We start from the raw sequence: 21,143 nt of genomic DNA, 5'->3' as shown, positions 1-21,143 counted from the left end.
AGCAGGCCAGAAGGACCTCGAACAAACACCGCTATCAGCTACGTACATACATCAAGAGGAAAATAAAATAACTAATGTCGTCCAAAACAGAATTCTTATAATACCTATCACCATTAGTTGCAAAATTCCTCTTGTGCCAAGCAGAGGGGGGGGGGGGCTGATACCTAGTTACTAATGATCATAGCGTAATATTACCTAACATAATGTCACTTAATCTAATCTATAACTTATATACACCAAATCTAATATAATATATTATGTTATAATGGGCTTGCGCTTACGATAAATTGTTCCAAAATATTAATTTTAATATACATAAAGTGTTGTGTCATAATCATTTTCTGTCAATGAAGGTCATGGAGTCTTAATAAGATTTTCCTTTTTTGTGCTAAAATCAAGAGCATTAGTTTTCCGAGATGTACTAGTTAGATACTGCATAGTCTTTAAAGTTGTGAACTTTGAAGGCCGCATGTTCCAACCCCTTTATTTTAAAATGTTAAACTAATGACCCCATCTTCGACCTGTGCGAACTTCGCGTCTCCTATCGGGCAGATTTGTCCCGTCTGTTTCTCAAGAGGCCTGCTCCGTAGTGTAGTGATAGCATGATATCTGTTACCCAGAGACTCTAGGTTCGACTTCAATTCTGAACTGAGGGTTGGAACGGGGTTCGCTCAGTCTCGTGAGACCACGGATGAGCTGCATGATATAAGAGGAAGTGGAGGAAGGCAGGTTATTTGACTGAGGATGTCATCACGCTCACTATATGGCTGGGCAGCAGTCATGTTGGTAAGCCAAAGCCAAAATAGATTAGGTTGATGGACTAAGCAAGTCCACTCCTACTCAGATAACGGGGACACAAAATTAATAATGTAGCTGGATGTTGCAATAGACATCCACAGGTATTTCTGTAATACACTTTGCTAACATTCCTCCATAACATTTATGAACTCAAAGAAAATACGGACGGCTAAATTCTTCAATCACACTTCACCTCACAGCTCTATTGTATCTGCATGCATCGCTCGTCTATTTTTCAGGTCGCACACTTAACCTTGGCTGGCCGTTGAAAGTGCAACACCAGGAAGGACGTGAGGCATCACACTCATTTGTTGGACAGGTTACATGATTACTCGTGCAGCTCAGGACGTCAATAGTGTGTCCCGCTCTAACCTGACACGACATTGAGAGGAAGAGACTTGCAATGTCCGTCCGGGGTACTTCCGTTCAAGCTGTTTCGAAGTTCATCCGCTGGGGCCGTGAGTAAACTATAGCAGGCATCTTCCGACCATAGATCATACGATTTCGATGGCGAATGTTTTGGAAACGCACTGGCCAGTGATGGAACGTGATACGATAGACATCCAGGAAACGTATAACTATGTGTGCAACATACAATCGCGCATTGTCCTGTAGGGACAGGGCCCCTGGTTGGCGCTGAAGATAGGGGACAACAACAAGGCCAGTGCACCAGCGATACGGAATAGGCGTGAATGAGAATGGAATCCGATGACATCCCATGCCATAATTCCCGGTGCCGGGTGGTATGACGGTGAACGAAAATTCAACCAGGTGTCATTCAGACAGAAATCAAAGTTCCTCCTCCGGCTAGCTCAGAAACAATTGCTCTAGTAAATCTGTCGTCAGTCATTCCAAGAAATCCTTGGATGAGAACCAAACTGTAGTTCTAGCTAGGGGTCTTAATTTCGCTGTCGCTCCCTCTAAAATTCCCACTGAGGAGTTAATTACTTCCGTTAAGGCAGCCATCGACTAACCACCTACGGATGAGGCTGAGGAGTTAAGACAGAAATGTGTGAGACTCATAAGGTCTGCTGTTGTACCCGCGCCCAATTTAACAAGAGGCGAAAGGAGAGCTCTGATGGAACTTAGAGATGATTCTGAACTGACCATTCTCTCAACTGATAAGGGTAATGCGACAGTGGTTATGGACACTGACGAGTACAAGAATAAGATCTCAGCTATATTGTCAGAGCCTGTTTACAGACTGAGCTCACGTGACCGCACCACTCGTGTGTCCAACGCCACCGTGAAACTCTTAAGGCAATCTTCAATTCCAAAAGAGGAGGCTAAACATCTGAGTTTCTGTGTATCTGGAGGGAAATCTCAGAAACTACTGGAGCGATTCTAAAAATTATTTTACGAATATAAGGATGCATTAGCCCTGATTGCTATAGGCTGTATTTTATATTTTAATATATATTTTAACCGGCTACCAAAGGCGTTTAAGGGATGTGGCAGAAAAATAAATTCACTGATACATTAATCAGGAAAACTCCGCAACCATTAAACCTAAATACTTGAAATTTGGAAAGCATTTTACTTTCTCCAATTACAGATTTCCTAGGAACACATTTTTGGAAATTGACCTCCAAGGGTTAAGGGGCAGGGTTAAAAATCGAAACCTACGAAAAATGGCCGAGTGGGGTATCAAATGAATGAAGGAGCTTAATTTGTACACTACAAAATTAATTCAGAACTTGAGCAGAATCGGTCAGGGGGTTAGCGAGAGAGGGGAGACCGGGGAGGGGAAGAAATAGGAACCTACGAAATGCGGCCGAGTGGGGTATCATATGAAAGGGATTAATTGATTAATTTGTACATTGCAAAAGTAAGTTTTATCATTGGTAGAAAGTCATTGGATACATTTAATTACAATATATATTGTGCCCTACAATGCTCTTGATTTCAATCAGGCGAATGCCGAGCTCGAACCAAGAACACCATAGTGAACAAAACTCCCGCCAGCGTGGGCTCGTGCACATATCTTACCTGCGTTACATATCCATGCTCAGCAACTCAGTCGCACATGTCTCAGGGATATAGGGTATAACAAAGGGCGAAATACAATCAAACACGTGGATATGCATGAAAGCAAGGTAAGAACAACCCAAAATTTAAAATGAAAATACGGGAAACAACGCTGCATTCACAGTGAACATAAATGGATTTATTACAATAAAAAAGTATCCAAATATTAACAAGAAGTTAAAATCTCAAATAATTTTTGTCAAAAGTTTGTCGCAGATGACTTCCAGGTCACAATCTTATCGTACTGCCAGGCTGGAACAAGCATGAATCACGGAATAAGTCAAAAGTAACGAGAAAGGATAATTTTCTGTACAAAAACACGTCAGAAGAGCCGTCTCCTCTACATGAAAAATATCGTGTCACAGTACCTCGAACCCAAGATCTTCAAACAACGGACTACAATATACTTGGCCTGGACTGAATGAAGGTTCAAAGTCCGTCATACATAAGGCACCTAAACTCATCAATAAAATCATGGAAATTACAGCTCCATCATCAGGTAGCTAAATAAACACGTGGCAAGACTAAGAAAAACAAGGCCAGGCAGACAAAATGCGATCCCAGCTGGCTACACAATGTCAAGGCCGGGGGAGACTCTCCCTGTGAACACCTGAGCTAGCGCAGACAGCTTAATCACTTTCCCTAGCCGGTGACGTACAACTTGACTTCCTTAACCCCAACAAAGAACGGGATGTGTGTCGGTCCAGCTCCCCTTGGGAGCGCTCAACTGATCGGATAAAGGAATTCCTGCCGTGTACCTCAATTCGCTTCTATAATCACATGATATAACATTCTTAGCGCCGAAATTATCCAATCATTATTTTATCTCTGCCTCCACTGGGCTTATCCATAAATCACGTTCTCTTATATCTGCCTCCACTGGGCTTATCCATAAGTATTCAAGGACTCAATTCCCTGGCGCTACCACGGCCAGAATAATGCATAATATTCACATCACAATGTTCATCAATTACTTGCTCTCGGCATCACTATAACAATACGTGCAATCAGCTAGAAGTTTATGTAAAGCAACATGGCACACACACCCAGCCCCGTTAGCCTATGTGAGTCAAGGAGTAAGTCTAGATCTCCTCTGAATTACGTACTATCTCAAATAAATATAGGCTACGCGGCTCTAACTACCGTATCTGGTTAATAGACCTAGCAAACATGACCAAGACGGAACAGATACCACAAAATAAAGAGATAAAAATATCAAAATTATGCAAGTGGGAATATATATCCTACTGCCTATCCTACTATCCTGAGTTTACTTGACTACTCTAAACAAATTGTTATTTACATCAGACAGCTATTGTTGTGGCTGACGGCCACCCTGAACCTAACTGTAATAATTTACATGCTTAGAACCAATTGGAGCGATCTAACCTGGACGTATCGATGGCATTGCGAGGCAGCCCCTCTATGGACCCCTGGATTTTACGCCATGTTGGCAGTGGTCATCGCCGGCAGCACAGGTATGCGGATTACTGGATACATGCTGGCTGATGAAGGCTTCTCCTGCAGCTTCCTCGAAGGTTGTGAGGTGTCTCCTTCGGCGTCATGATGAGCACGCCTTCCTGGTGTCCCCGTGTCGATGCTCGGGGTCTTGACAGCTCCTGCCTTCTCCAACTCGCCGTACTTCTTTCTTGTTCTCAGCGTGTCATTGCTCCCGCTGGGTCGGTGAAGGGAAAACTGTAAAGAGACATGTGTTACAGAGGGTTCCAATTCAATGCCTGTTTCCACAAACGCCCCCTCTCACACGCTTCTAAGTTCGGTTCTCTACTAGAGTTTAGTCTTATGATTCAAGAATTCACTTATTCACATATGGTGACAAGATCTTGTTGTCCTCTCAGAAATGTTACTCTCAACTACCAGAAATAATCTGAGCTATTATTATTCTCCGTACTTCCTTTCTAACAATTGGTCCTCAGTCATATGAGGCTACTAGCTAGGCAGTTAAGTCATAGGCAGTACATCTTCTCATGACAGGCAAGCCAGCACATGTAGTATGAAAATTTCAACTTAGTCATGCAGGTTGCTTACTTACTTTCTTTCCCGAATAGATCGTGCCTGGTGTTTGCGGCTCGCAGCTCAGATGCTAGTCTCGATGTTAGCTCGGAATCTTATCACGCAGTCCCGACAGCAAGACAGTCAAAGAATGAATCTCAAGCGCTCCGCGGCTCCATATATATAGTACGGCTCGCTTACCCACGCTAACGAGTTACTCGCGACATTCTCCCGCTCGCGGCTTGCGTGCATAATGCGCGCCAAGTACTTATCTCCCTTATGCACTTCTCACTATGCTCATGCCGCATATCAAAATCTTGTGCCGATTACGTAGGTTGCAATTTGCTCATCAAATCAAATGCATCTATTCTGTCCTCAAAGATATAAATTAATTTCTTTCTTCGCTCCAAATCCTTTGTTGGCACGCTACATAGGTGAAGTGTTTGGCGTCCTCTGTCTCTGCTTCGCTGGGGTTATAAATTTATCTTATGAGATTCTAGAAACTTACATAGCTGCTCTCTTCCCACGAGAACTGCTCACACTCCACTTCTCTCATGTAATAAATCAGTATACAAGGATCTTCAGGGTGATCTCGAATATTCCAAATATCGCAGGCTAAAATCATGACTATAAGACAATGAACGGAATGGTTCAATATATATAGATATATAAAATATTATACAGAGAGAGTGCGAATTTTGTGAGTTTGTTTATACGTGGACGGTACTAATGATCCGGTTAAAAAATTATTATTTAATGTATCTACATTATCCCAAATGTCAACATCATCTTCATTGGTAGGGATGTTCATGAAATAGCGAGAAACAGCTGACGCGGTCAGCAGCAAAGATATCGGAACGTTGGGAGGTAGATATGCAATTCAACGATACGCAGCGCTGTAGTGCCGTTGCTTTCTGAGTAAACACGCAGGTGATTGGCACTTGAACCACTCCTGATTTGAAGACTTGCTAAGGTTAGTCATGAAATCCTATTTAAAAATATTTAGTAGTTAATACTTACCTACTTTTTTAATAACTAAGTACCTACCTTACGCACGCACGCCGGAATGGACGAAATCAAGCACACCAAGAAGAAAATCTAACCTTTCTAGGAATACCTCAAAGGCTAGGTCTGAAGAAAGGAGACATATAGACAGAAATCAAGAGGAGAGACACATTCGTTTGTCTCGAATGTCAACAGCATCTTCTTTAAGAATATCTAACGAATGAACTTCACAACGTTCAGAGAGACTTGCCGATGATAGTGAACGCATGAGAGCACTCTGAATTCGAAAGCCTATTTATGAGCGGTCACAGAGACTCATAAGTCAAAACGTATGTACAAGTCAACAGCGTGCCAGGGAAAGCAGTAGTGAACGTAACCAAAGAATGATTACGCAAAGAACTCACATGCGTGAAGTAAGATCAATGACACAAGAGCAAAATGTTCAGACTTTGTTGCGCTGTGGGAAAGTACATTTAATAGATATTCCCGATCCACCGCAATCAAAGATCTTTTATTGGGAAATCATGCACTTTCGACACAATTCTTAAATAACATTCGACGTTACAGTACTATTTTTCCAATGACTTCATTTGGGGCGAATGAGGTTAGGGAAGGCAGTTTCATGCCTACCTTTAAAGTTCATGGGCAAATTTATCACTTAATTTGCAGTCTACTTCCTCCCGAAGGCAACAATGCGCAATACTTACAAATATATTTCCTGTCTGAACAAAATCAAAATCAGCAAATTTTACACGACCATAACAGTTACATTCAATCCTTTACGTACAACTGGAACAATAATAAAGATTCAAAAGAATTACAACTAAAAATCCACGCAGATCGCCGTCCATCTAATACACATACAGGGAGGTATAATGCTCCTACCACTAAGGAAGTTGCTGTTCTTTTTGTGAACGAAAACAAAGGACCAAGGGACATAATTTTACAGGGTCTGGATGGACAATTACGAAGGGTTTCAGAATTGCATAGATCCTACGTCCATTTACAATACTCCCTTTTTTCCCAAGAGGTGAAGATGGTTGTTGTCTGAACATACCACAAGCAAATTCAGAACGTAATATGACTGTCCCCCACATGCATTTTTATGCTTATATGCTTATGATTAGAGCTTGAATATGTTACATCATTTCCGAAATCTATTTAACCAATAATGTGTCGATGTGATGGCTATGATAATTACTGAAAGACTTCATTTTATCCGCAGAAATCAAACTAAACTTAGAGTTGATCGATCTAAGAGATGCTGTAAATCAAGGTCAGATCGTCAATGCACAATGCATGATATTACTCTCAACATTCACAGGCACTCCCAGATACATGGTCGAAAAGACGCAACAAGCAATGACATACGTCCGAATCATTGGCAGACCTATTTGTTTGTAACGTTCACGTGTAATCCCGAATGGCCTGAAATTGAAAGGAAATTAATCTCCGGGCAAAGATCCTACGACCGGTATGGCATTCTGGCACGTGTGCTTCATTTAAAAGTTATGAAAATGATAAAGCTTTTAACGAAAAACGCCATTTTCGCTACCATAAAAGCTTACATATTTAGCATTGAAAGGCAGAAAATGGGTTACCTCATGTGCATATTCTGTTATGTCTTCAAACCAAAATAAAACCCGACGTGGTTGTTAACATAATATCGGCCGAGCTTCCAGATCGCCAACGGGATCCCTTATTGTTTGACATTGTGGTTAGAAACATGATCCAAGGCCCACCTGGGGAACACAACATGAATTCTCCCTGCATGGCCAATGGATATGGCATAAGAAATACCCACGGAAACGTATAGCTGATACGGGAACAGGGATATCCAGTTCATTGTCAAAGAAACCCTCAAGACGACGGCAATGCTGCGACATTGACAGTTAGAGGAGAGGAAGTCACCTAATAATAAATGGGTAATTCCATATTCGCCTGCACTATGCAGATGCTTTAATGCGCACATCATTTGTTGAGTATTATCAGTTAGTTAAAGCTATTCAATATATATGCAAATATATTAAAAACGATCCGACCTGGACACTTTCTCTGTTGAAAATAAACAAAATTAGATGGAAGCATATTTAAATGGCCGTTATATTAGCACATCGGAAGCTGTTTGGAGAATTCTCCAGTTTCACATTGATGAGAGGCATCATCCATTTGGCGTTGCATCTAGAGAACGGCCAAAGAGTGTATTTCACAGAAAACAATCTCCAACAAAGAAATGAAAGTCCTACCGCAACAACAATTACGGCGTTCATTGGTTTTGTAGCACAGATGACTTCGCAAAAACATTATTATACTACGAAGTTCCTCAGTACTGCACGTGGGCGAAGAAAACGAAGACAAGAAGTCGAAGGGCATCCCGGGATTCCGAAAGACTCCACTCTTGGTAGAAGGTACAGTATTCATCCATCGCAATCTGAATGCTTTCATTTAAGGATTCTTTTTATATGTTCCCGGTCCAACATCTTTCCCAAGCCTTTTGACAGTTAATGGACAGTTCATGCCAACCTATCTACTTCTCGTTTTGTATTCTGTAATTCTGCCCCATATAATATTCTGCTTAACACTAACGTCTTTAATACTAATCTCAATATCTTATAATTTATCCCCGGGAAATTCGTCACTAAGATTTTAACAACGGATAGTGCTGCTATTCCCCTCCACTTTGCTCTCTTAATATGATCTTCATATCCTCCTCTTCTATTTAACAGCACTCCTAGGTATTCTAACTTATCTACTTCTTCTATGTTCTCTACTTGTAACGTCCGTTTCCTTTCCGTCTTCCTCCTCCTATTCTTACATACAATTAGCACCTTCAATTTATTACTGTTAAATTTTAGTGATCACTTCCTTGCGAACTCCGAGAACTTCTTCAAACTTCTTTGTAATCCCCCTCCTGTTAACGCCTTTAGAATGACATCATCTGAGAATATCAATTCTGGGATCTCCAGTTTGTACTACCGGCACTGCCCATTTTCCCTTCCGTGCCCTTCCAAAATACGATAAATGAATAGAAAAAATAACACCGGCGAAATTTTACATCCTTGCCTTTACCCTATCTTGCAATCTATCGGCCTACTATTTAAATTCTCTTCTAGCTTGATACAACATATACATTTTGGTACATCGCCGCAATCGTCCGTATCATCTTCCTTGAGACTCCCAACCTACCTAATTTTTCTATCAACGCTTTTCTACTCACCGTGTCGAACGCTTTTTCCAAGTCTATGGCCACTAGGTACACACATCCTCTTTCCCTACTTAAGTATTTTTCTATTATCATCTTTACTGTCATAATGTTATCTGTTGTCCTCCTTGCTTTACGAAATCCTCCCTGAAACATTGGTATTATCGAATACTCTTCGGCCCAGCTCGTTAACCTATTTGCCAAAACCCCAGTGTAAATCTTACTCAAAGAGTCTAGTAGCGTTATTCCTCAGCAGTTATACGGCAAGTTTTTGTTCCCTTTCCTTTTGTAAACTGGACAAATAATTCCGCATTCCCACTCTTTAGGTATTTTACCACTATTGAAGATCATGTTAAATAAATTTACTGCTCCTTCACCCATCAGTCTCTATTTACATATTTCTACCCAAATAAATTATTTATGCAATTCCTTCCCCCGCCGGTCTACTCTTATGTTTACCTATCACATCCTGTATTTCCTGTATTGAGATATTTTTGTCCAGTTCCTATATACTAACTTCCATATTTCTCCCGGTATCCCTTATCCCATCCCCAAACTCTCATTTATCACTGTCACCTAATAAACCGCTGAAGTATATCACCCACTGCTCATAATTTATCCTACTTTATCATACCTTATTCTTCCTTTATTAATTTTGTTTATTCCTTCTCAGACTCTCCCTGCTTCGTTTAATCTGCATTCTATATTAATTAATGCAGTTTATTCCGTAGACCATAGCTTCTTCCTCTCGACAATTTTCCTTTTGTTCTTCTTCCTTAATCTACAGAAAGTTTCACTTTATTCATTACCTCCACTTAGTCTATACATTTTAAAGACTTCATTACTGAGCTCCTTAATATCTTGCCTTCCTTATTGTACCATCCTCCTACCCCTCTCATTCTTCCTCTCTTCCCTCGGTCTATCCGTGCAACCCTCCTTATAGAGTATTCAATTAGGTCCAAGGCCCTTTCTATATTACCTTCTTTCAAAGCTACTTCCCATCCACATCTGATTAATTGTATCTCATTTTTCATAAGGTCATATAGTTCTCGTTTTGTGTTCTCGGACCATTTATATTTAGTATATCTCTTACCCCCTCTACAATCCTCTTTTTGACTCCCCTTTTCTTCCCTACCCTTCTTTCTATCCACACCCCTACCGGCGCATGGTGCGATTCTACCCAATCTTCAATCTCTATCATTTTGATGTGCCCTAGCATATCTTCCAAACACATAACTAAGTCAATAACACTTCCCCTCTGTTGTAATATATGTCAGCTTGTCTTCTAGATCCCCTCCCAAACACCGTTTAGAATATAGTATTTTCCTGCCTAACAAAATTCCAGGAGCATTCCAAAATAGCTGTTTCTTTCTTTATCTTTACTTCTTCCTTCTACCCTTATATCCGTATCATCTTCTTTGATAAACCTTCGGCATTGTTCCCCTATTCTATCATAACTTTTTTCTCTTCCCTTCTCCTTCCCTAAATTAAATCTTAACCAAATCACTTCATCCAACTCGTTTCCAATTTCTTCTAATTCTCTGATCTCTTCTTTGATTAACACCACTATTTCTCCGGGCATTCCCCCTGTTTTACTATTTCTTTATTGACTTGTACTTAATTGTAACCCCCAAGTCACCTCTTTTCCTATATCTATCCTAGTCTCCAATAATGCAATAATATCAAAACTTTCCTACACATTTATCACTTCAATATTATCTTACTTAATCATTCGATATTTACAAAGCGTATCTTCCAATCTAGTTATAACTTGGCCTCTTTTCCTTCTCCATTTCCTTCTCTACTTTTACTTCTCATCACAATCTCTCTTTCTTTCTCCCTATATCTCCATTTCTTCATATTTTGATAATTTACGGCGTTCTTTCCTATTTTTCCTACGTTTATTTTTTACCCCACAGATCTTTTAGACTCCTACTTCTCCCCTTAATCATAGTGTCTTTCCCATTCTCTTCATCCCTCGACCCACTACCTCCATTATTATACCCCTGTCCCATGAACTCTTCATTAGACTTTTCTTGGGCATCACACTCAACCTCTACTTTCTGCATCCTTGTGATTAGCTCCACACTGCACTGAACACTTGACTCTTCGTTGGATTCAGTCCTTACCTCGACACCTTGCTCGTCTTGAACTGCCACCTGCCTTCCATCTTGCCTTGACACCAGGTCCTCTTCTTTCTTGAGCTTCTCTTCCATAACTTTCAAATCTGCTACTATCCAGAATCGCTTCCATATTCCGTTGGTTACTGTCAGCTGTTGCACACTTAAATACGCCTTCAACCCCTGAGATCCAGCTCTCCCTTGATGACTCCTCAATATTCCCAAATTCTCGCTGCCTTCTCTTCCCGTGTCTCTCTTTACCCATATTTTTTCCTTGTAAGTTGCTCGCATTTTTATTACTATATCGGTCATTAGGGTAGATATCAATTTGACTTTTATCGGTCTGTGCCCCTCCACCTTACCTACTCTTTCCACATCATTAATGTCCAGCTCGCTAAAATTAATTTTCAATTTATTTGGTATAACATCCACCACTTTATATATAATATCTACTTTCTTCTCTATCCCTTCTCCTGCACCCTATATATGAACAACATGTGAAAATGAAGTTCAATGATTAGTCCTGTACTATTAACATAGATGAACAATGCACGACAGTGATCTTACTGTCCTTCAAAATAGTCCCCTACCATAACTGTGCACTGCTGAGATTGGCGATATATGTCCTGGAAACTTTGCAAGAAGGCTTCCTTTGGGATGGTGTTCAAAAGCCTCGTCACGTTTCGTTGGATGTCAGGAATATCGTCGAATATCTTTCCTTTCAAAGCGTGTTTGAGTAATGGGAATAAGAAGTCTGGCGGATTGAGATCTGACGAGTATGGGGGATGTTCAAGTTGCACCACTCCCTTTTCTGCCATGAATTGTTTAACGATATTTGCTGTGTGTGGGCAAGCGTTGTCATGGACAAAAACCACGAACCTTCTTGTGTGTACTGGGGTCGTACCCTGCGTAAACGTTTCATAAAACGGGTCAAAATTTCAATGTACAGTACAGCATTCAACGTCGTTCCCTCAGATAGAAATTCCTTGTGGATAATGCCTTGACTATCGAAAAAGGTGATGAGCATCGTTTTGATGCGTGACTTTTCGGCTCTGACCTTTTTCCGACGAGAGGATCCCGGAGAACGCCATTCCATGCTTTGCCGTTTCATTTCAGGGTCGTACCTGAGCCATCAGGTTTCATCGTCAGTGACAATATAGTTCAAGAAATTTGGTGTCGCATCCGCCGTTTCGACAAAATAAGGTGAAGCCTCTAAACGTGGCTTCTGATCGTCAGTCAAGTGATGTGGCACAAGACAAAAACACGTTTTCCTCTTCCTAAGTTCTGGGTAACGATTTGTCGTACGGATTCACGATTAATCTGCAGTTCATTCGCTATCATGCGCACAGTTAATTGCCGATCGTTCGTGATTGTCTTCACCTTCTCAATGTTTTCGTCACTGACGGCGTTCACCAGTCTTCCGCTACGGTAGTTGTTAGAACCACTTTCCCGGCCTCCTCGAAAACGGGGAAACCACTCGTACACACACTTCAAGGACAGTGCTTGATATTCATAAACACGTGCCAGCATCGCATGCGTTTCTTTTGGTGCCTTACTAAGCTTAACACAATACATTGATCTTTTGGTCGTTCATATTCCTGTTCGCAGTTCAGAACCAACGTACTAAACACGCACTGTGTCGAACAGGTCTTACACGGCACACACACGATGCTCTACTGAACAACGTTGGGAGCAGGTGGCCAAATCCTGGTGTAGCGTTGTGTGTCGCCAGTGTTGCTGGATAGACCATTTTGAATTCATTCACCGAACTTTATTCTCACATGTTGTATAAACATTTCCTCATCCTTTCTTGGTTTTAACTACTGTCTCTCTCATCAATTTAAACGCCTTCTCTTCCCGATTTTGAACCTTCTCTCTTAGCACCTGAATCTCTTTCTCGGTGCATCGTTAGTTTGTCTCCACCTCCACCTTATTCTTTTTAATCCAATCTCTCAGATCACCTTGCTCCTTTCTCAGACCTTCCATCATCGTCATTAACTTATCAAAAGGGGCAGAGTTATTTTCGCATTTCTTTCACCACCTCCGGAAATTTCTCAATGTCTTCTCAACTCATATTACCGCTGGCGTACGGGCCGGGGTTCAATTTCACCCACCCCCCGATCACAAGTAGCACATCGCCCATCTTCCCCTTCATATCCTTTCCTGCCGTCCGTTTCGTAGTCTTCTTCCACCTCCTCAGCCAGCACCCGATAGCCACCCGGTTCTTCTCCTCTCCCACCATGACTCTCCGCACTCGCCACTCCACACGTCTGCACCTGTCGCTTGCTTAGGCTAGACTGTGTCATGCCAACATATCAAGAAGCCTGTAAAGACCTCGTCCTTATTGAGGACGACGAACTTTGGAAGCATGCCCCAGCTGATGCTGTACTTCCGGATTCGGCTTCTAAACTGGGAGAAGGTTTTCTGACATTTTTTTGTTATTTTGTCAACCTTCAGATACCATTGGTTTATGGCAAACATTTAAAAAAGATCTCTGTGAAGACATGTTGCACAGAGTGTGTCAGCAGAATAACGATGACGGTATGCCATTATCAAACGATATCACAAATCCATGTCTAATTCAAATAGAAGATGAAATTCATCTATTAAGTGAAAATTCATTAGGAGACTTTGGTCTTCCGTCACCGCAGAGAATCAACGAAATCGATTCTGTAAGGACAACATTGGTACATGATTACAACCAGCTGAATGAGTACCGTACGTTTGTATTCACGTACCAAATTTTGTACCCGATCAGCGATTTGCCTATGAAACAATAGTGAATAGTGTTGAAAACAATGAGGCTCTTGTGGTGGCTTCTTCTAGAATTGCGGCGACTTTACTTAGTGGTGGAAAAACTGCCCATTACACATGTCTGCTGTCTTTGAATGTCTCGCTCCAGAAAGAATTAGTATATCCCATACGAATAAACGGGCCGTCTCATAATGTGAGACGAACGCACGATAAGCCACCACTCATATATAGAAGCCGTAGAAAGAACACTAAAGGATATAAGAAGTTCAGACAAAATTATGGGAGGCGTCACTTTTGTGTTTGTCGGTGACTTTCGTAAAACTCTTCCTGTGGTGCCTAGAGGAACGCATGCAGATACACTTAAAGCTTGAAGTCGTCTCCTTTATGGAGCTCTGTACAATCAATCACCTTAACAACAAACATGAGATCCCACTTAGGAGTTGGCGATACGAATTTCTCGTCTTCTATTACAAGTAGGTGACTTAAATGAGACGAGTTAGGAAAGCCTATCTCAACTATGAATGATTTTAGTTTAAAGGTTTACCCAAAAATTGAGAATCTAAGATCACCCGATCTAACGCCACTTGTCTTCTTCTTGTGGGGTCACTTAAAGCAGGTAGTGTATGCACAGGAGCCTGAAGATCCTGGTCACCTTCTGAAACTGATCACTGAGGCATGCCAAGCCGTTACTCCTGAGATGTTACAACGTGCAAGAATATCTTTAAAACGTCGTACTGAAATCTGCATAAACCAAGGTGGTTAACATTTCGAACATTTGTTACACTGAACATGCAGGGTACCGTACTTCCTACCTAAAGACCACCATGTCGTAGTCCAGCCTGGCTACGTAACATCGGATAAAACGGTCCTTTTCAGGACCAAATAAAAATTCACTCTTTGGAAAAGTCACTGTAAACGGCATTAATCGAAAAAATATAGTTGTACCAGCCAGTGAATCGAACCTACGAGACATCTTGTCTGATGCAATAGCAGTGATGCGTGATTTAGCCACCTTAGGTACCACGAGCTGTGGTGCGTAACTAGCACGTTGTCCAAACATGAGATAGTATTATTCGTAGCTGTGATCGATTTACATATTTAATATAGTTTAAGCAATGGAAATAACACTGCCGCTAATGATTTATACCATATTCGCGAGCATAATATGAACGGTATAGTTGTAGTAAGGAAATAAAGGAGCAGGTACCAATGTTTTTCGACTGCCTATAATATACGCGTTAACTGGGTTACCTACTTATGAAGAAACTAGGGGCTGGTGAACCACCCGGTATATCATTATGAGTTCCGCGCATTATTACCACGGGCGAAGCGGTGAAGGGTGTGCTACTATGATATAAATAATAAAAATATATATTTCTTGAGGTAGGTGCTTCTTTCATGGCTACATTCCTGTGATTCAGAACTACATGCACTGTGACTTTCACACCATTATATCAATAAAGAATAAATAAATATATATATCTGTTTACAGGAGCTGTTGCTGGTCTCTCTCCTTGTGGTAGTACATAATGTGGAGGCTGCGAGAGTGTTGTTTGCGGCACCCTTTCCAGTCCAGAGTCATCTGAATACCATCATCCCTGTCATCAACGAGCTTGCCACCAGGGGTCACCACGTGACTGTGCTCACGGGCAAGGCCCTTCCAGAGACAACTCCAAACAACGTGACTCAGTTTGTCATATCTTCCCCGAACGTGCGGCGGCAAGGGCGAGAGAGAGACCAGTAAGCACATTAACGTTCATATTCTATGAATAAGGGAAACTTAGATATAACACTTTGGGTCTTACTAATAAAAAGTCCTTATACCGTTGTTTAACTCTTGTTTAGTTATACAGTGAATAAACCCTGTATAAGCGTTTTACATTTTTCTTACTAATAAACGAGGTATACGCATTGTATTACTATACAGCACGTATACACTTGTTCCAAGGAGTAGGAATCTCTTCCTGTAGTTCACTGACGTATTTCGCACGTTCACCGCCTTTATGATCGCTTCTGCTGGTTTTCTACGAGCAAAACTTTCCGGAAAGTCGCACAGTAGCACGGCATATCGAAAAGGCAGTGGCAACACTAAGTGAGACAGCTGGAAATTCGCTTATATTGATATCAACATTTCTTCAACTTGCTTGTGTAATGATCGCCAAAAAAAGAAATGGAATGGCTTAAGAAAAGATCAATAGCTCTTAACTGGGATAGTACGGAAAACGTAAGCAATTGTAATTCAATCGGCAGGTTGAAAAGGGTACACATTCCAAAATCCTTACTTTTCAGGAGAAAGGCAAACCTGTTTTGTAGCTAAACGAAAGGTTAGATCAAAAAAGTTTCTATTAGGCATTTATACATCACATTTCTACGTATTCCACTACAAAGTATGGAAATCATATTACGTATGGTTTTCAAGTTATGCCACTTTTTATCTCGAGGAATATGTCCCCTTGTATACGGTAGGTACTCAATTAAGAAAGATCTTTGCAGGGGCAGATAGTGTATAATAAACTCGCAATATCAAAGGTCCATTAAGCTGTAACATATTTTTGCACAAAAATACGCCCAACCATCATTTCGTTTATAGTCATTCATTGTCATTCCGTCTCTTTAAAGTGTTTTACTTTACAAAGATGTCTAGCTTCCATAACCTCTGAATGGTGTACGGTACCGTATGTCTTCTATGTTTAAAATATCGTGAAGATCATCAACGTTATCGTCATTCTTTCAACGTGTGTTCAATGTTAAATGGATAAGTCGAATATTTTACAACGATTATATTACTGTCGACAATAAATACCACGAAAATAAACTGCTCGCTCGTTTCTTTTTTTCCGCTACACGCTGCTATACAACGCTTATACTAGGGTCCTGGACTGTATAAGCAATTCAGTGAATAACTATAACAGATGTATACACAGGAGGCTTATACACGGTTTATTAGTAACGAATTTCGCGTAAACGGTGTATAAACCTTGTATAAAAGTTATACACCGTTTATTAGTAAGACGGTTTATGTATAACTTATCCGAGAAATGACTCTGCCTAGATAAGGTGATAAAGGCGTCCTCAGTTAACTTAAGACGACGTGGGTTCAATTCACAGGTCAGGATTTAAAAAATTTCAGAAACGGAGCTGACACTTCTGAAGAGCAACTCTCGTCTGGAGTTTACGAAGCATACACCACGATTCCAACACGGGGGAGGATGGTCAGGCATAGAATATTAACAGTGTTAATTGTTACGGAGTTAGCCGTGGAAGGCAGAGGTGAAAGAAAGTGCGGGCTGGAATGGGTCTATCTTTAACAGTCAGAAGACTCATTTAAAACTTTGAAAACAAAGGTTTTATTTCTTTTTATTTTTCAGAAGTAAAAATTATAACAATCGATCCGCTTGCGAAAACAGGGTAACAAAACTAATTAATTAGATCAGGTACAAAGTATGTAACATAAAAAAACATATACATTAGGAACGTGAGCTTGTTGCTCTTTAAGTTGATATTTTAACAAGAGCACTGAGCCTCACATCTAACACATCCTGGGAGAAAGACCTCCTAATTTTCTTTTACAGGATATTAATGATCAAGAGCACTTTTGCTCCAAAATATTACAAGTTACGGCCTTCCAAAGGCACCCAGTTTACATTACAAGAAAGAGCCTTATATGCTCTACAAATGTTACCGAGGAGACTGCGCTCCCAAACTATTGCGGCCTACTCGAGGCAACCTTTAACTTTTACATGTGCTCAATAAACTTTACAATTTCTGGCCTCTCTAGGCACAACCTGCATTTAACAAGACTGTAGCAGTTGTATTTTAAGAAATAATACAGGGGTATCGAGTACCCATACTACCGGGCCTTCGTGAAAGAGAACAGGTTAAATTACTGGCTCAAACTCAAAAAAGTATGGAGGCGTACACTTGCGCTCCTTGAAATCAAAGATAAATCCCTACTTGGGCTTGCGGCCCGACGATGCAGAGGTTTATCCCACACAACTGAGGCGACCAGAAGGACAAGTTAATTTACAATTTACAAGTGAAAAACAATTACAAACATCGTAGTCACCTGAAGATTAATTGAACGGGAAATCGAGAGGACAACGCACTCTCTATCCTCGGTTTTCAGTTAGGTACTTTTGACTTACTTGAGCTTTTACATGAGAAGAAAGAACGTTTACATTTTAGGAAATTGACTGTTAAATAGTTAAAGATAGGAACCTTCCCCTCGAATCACCTTGCGGAGATGACTACGGAGATAGAAGTATGGCGGCCATTACCAGGGCTGGTGTTCTGCCTGCCGAAGAATGAGAGCCCCCGCCTCTTCTCTTAACACACACACACACACACACACACACACACACACACACACACACACACACACACACACACACACACACACACACACACACACACATTCAGTAATACGATGATCAATAATACAAGTTAGCTCGAAAAGGCGTCAGCTTTTATACCCGAAGGGAAGGTTCGAGAAGGCTCTGGACTAAAACCAGACACACCCTCTCATTTTTATTGGACAGTCGAAAAGTTTCAAGAAGCCTCTGATTGGCTGAAAAATAAATACTAAACATTTATGAATGGTCAAACTCCAAAGCTGGCGGGATGAGAAGGAAATTTTGCAACCTTTGAAGTATCAAAAATAAGGAAAGTTAATTCAGTTCAGAAAACCTATGAACACAAAACTTCTTTAAATTTCTAGCTATTCCACTTTGCACCAGAGTGCATGACATCAGTTCTTAAATAGAGACATCTATGAAGAAAAGTCCAAACTTGTTTAAATAGTTCTTGCAAATAGTAGTACATCGAACAAAACAAAAGAAACCCAGTCAGTTTAGGAAACCTTAAAATAACACATTCCTCTATCACTTTAGTAGTGACATCTGTTGATCAGTGTCCCAACTTCGTGCACTAAGTGTTTCAATTTCTGTATGTTAGACAGCGATCTTCAAGGCGCTTCATTTAAATGCACGAGTTTGAGGTGTACCTCCCGGTATAATAATAACAACAACGACTACAATAATAATAATAATAATAATAATAATAATAATTGTAACGGGCGGTACACCTCCACGCCGCGAATTCAAATTTTGCGCCAGTTTAAACTCCTCTACAGGAGAAGTTTGGAACCTTGAAAACTGAACTAATTCTACTATTTCTTAAAAGAGGTCACTACTGTAAATTTGGTAATTTTGTAGTTTTCTGAACTGTGTCTATTTTGATTTGTGTTTGTTTATTCCGTATCAAGAAGTGTGGACATTCTCTTCTAGATGTCTCTACAGAGAAAAAACTTGGATTACGCACTCTGTTGCAAAGGAATGAACCTTCTTGAAGAAGTTTTGTGTTCATAAGTGTTTGACTTTACTAAATTTTGTTCTGTGGTTTGTGGGTTGGCAACATTAATCATTTCTTCCCGCTTGATTTGAATTTAGCCAATCCCGAATTTCTCTAATTAATTTTTGACCAATAACGTATGTCTTCTCCGATATGGAGATGTTGCTTTAAGCTATCCAATAAAGTTGAGGGGGGGGGGTGTGTACTCATTCTTGAAAGGTCTCGAATGTTCACCGAGGATATATAAACTGCTGATTTTCTTGTCTCGGTGCCACTTCATCGACATCTTGCTTAGTGTGTGATTAGGTAGCAGGGGGCGGGAAGCGCCTCTTTCTTCGGGCAGCGGTTCATCCTCAAGGTAATGGCCGTTTAATAACTTTATTTCTTGCTAGCTAAGCAGTTTAACCCTCGGGGCAGGTTCGAAACTTTTATCATGTAACCTATCTTTAAAATGTAATTGACATTTGGTAACAATTCCGTCTCTTTAACTACAAATTGGGATAGAGAGTGCCTACCCTCTCGAGCTCCCACTCATATTATTTTGAGGTGACTACGTTTTCATAACCGTTTTTCTTCTCTTCATAATGTAATAAAGTTTTCTTATCGTGTCACCTCCTTAGTATGGGATTAGCCCTTGCGTAAGCGGCCTAGTGCCAAGTAGGTTTCAAAAGTGTATTAGGAGTGCAAGCTTCGCCTCCAATCCATTTTGTATTATGGGCCAGTAACTTAACCTGATGTTTTATTTTCCTCATGTAAAGGCCCTGTACGTTGGGTATCAAATACCCCTGTTTCTTGATGTGCCTTAAGGGCAGACAGAAATGAAGTTTGTTGTAGCCTTGGATAGACCTGTAAAATTGAGAGCGGGTCTGCTCTTTCCCTCTTCACGTTGTAATTAGGAGCAAGTGCTCCTTGTACTTAGGGGTTTTCTGCCCTTTAGCTATTGTCGTGGTGAGCTGAGAGCTAAGAAATTAATCTTGGGGCTCGAAGCCCAAATCTTGTAACTACTGTAATTTCTTAAATTATTTTCCTGCTACTTGGTACCTGTTACTCTGTTGTTGTTATCTGTTGATTTTGAAAATGAAATATAACCTTTGTTAAAGTTTTAAATGAACTTTAATTTCGTAAGTTGAGACCTAATCCACCCAACACCTTCCTTCACCTCTGCAAATCCACAAAACATCGTAACAATAATTGTTACCGAGTTTTGTGGATGTGCAGAGGTGAAATAAGGTGCGGGGTTGAACAGGTCTCAAAATACGAAATTAAAGTTAAGATAAAATTTAACAGGGTTATATTTTCTTATCAAGATCAAGAAATAACAAGAATAACAGAACCATATTTGAATATCAACAATTTAAGAATTACAATTATATTTTTTACAGAATTTGGGCTTCGAGCCCCGGACTCACAATTCTTGAGCAATTAACCCAACTTTACCCAAATACAAGATTCGACAAAGGGGCAGAAAACCCCAAACATGCCCAGAAGCACTTGCTCCCAACTACACAGTAAAGCCTCCTCGAGGCACGCAGAACCAAATTTTAAGAAAGAGTCACCCGCTCTTAAGTTCAAGCCTATCAAAGGCCACACCAAACTCCACGTTCAAGCTGTCCTCCAAGGACATATACACAGGGGTAAAAATACGCAACCTACTGAGGCCTATTCAGTGAAGAAACAGAAATATTACATGGCCTCCACAATACCAACTTGAGAGGAGGCAAAACTGCACTCCTAATATACTTTACTAAAACCTACCTGGCACTAGGCCACTAATGCAAGGGCTAATCCCATACTAAAGAGGTGACTTATATAAGAAAACTATTTACATTGCACTAGAAGGGAAGAAACGGTTGTGAAAATAAGTTCACCTCAAAGCA

The 21,143-nt window shown here is 40.6% G+C and overlaps 1 protein-coding gene across 2 annotated transcripts in view; it reads left to right on the top strand.

Annotated features, from left to right (window-relative positions):
- The window catches only part of LOC136874735 (UDP-glycosyltransferase UGT5), a 115,327-nt gene that overhangs the window by 2,865 nt on the left and 91,319 nt on the right, over nucleotides 1-21,143 (top strand). For both annotated transcript variants that reach the window (XM_067148403.2, XM_067148402.2), the window contains exon 2: nucleotides 15,410-15,657. In XM_067148403.2, the coding sequence (XP_067004504.2) occupies nucleotides 15,410-15,657 (248 nt within the window). The remainder of the gene's footprint in view (nucleotides 1-15,409; nucleotides 15,658-21,143) is intronic.

This window comes from Anabrus simplex, chromosome 5 (assembly GCF_040414725.1).
Source record: "Anabrus simplex isolate iqAnaSimp1 chromosome 5, ASM4041472v1, whole genome shotgun sequence".
Classification (NCBI taxonomy): Eukaryota; Metazoa; Arthropoda; class Insecta; order Orthoptera; family Tettigoniidae; genus Anabrus; species Anabrus simplex.
The sequence above is the reverse complement of the archived record's forward strand: the minus strand, read 5'-3'. Positions and strand labels throughout refer to the sequence as shown.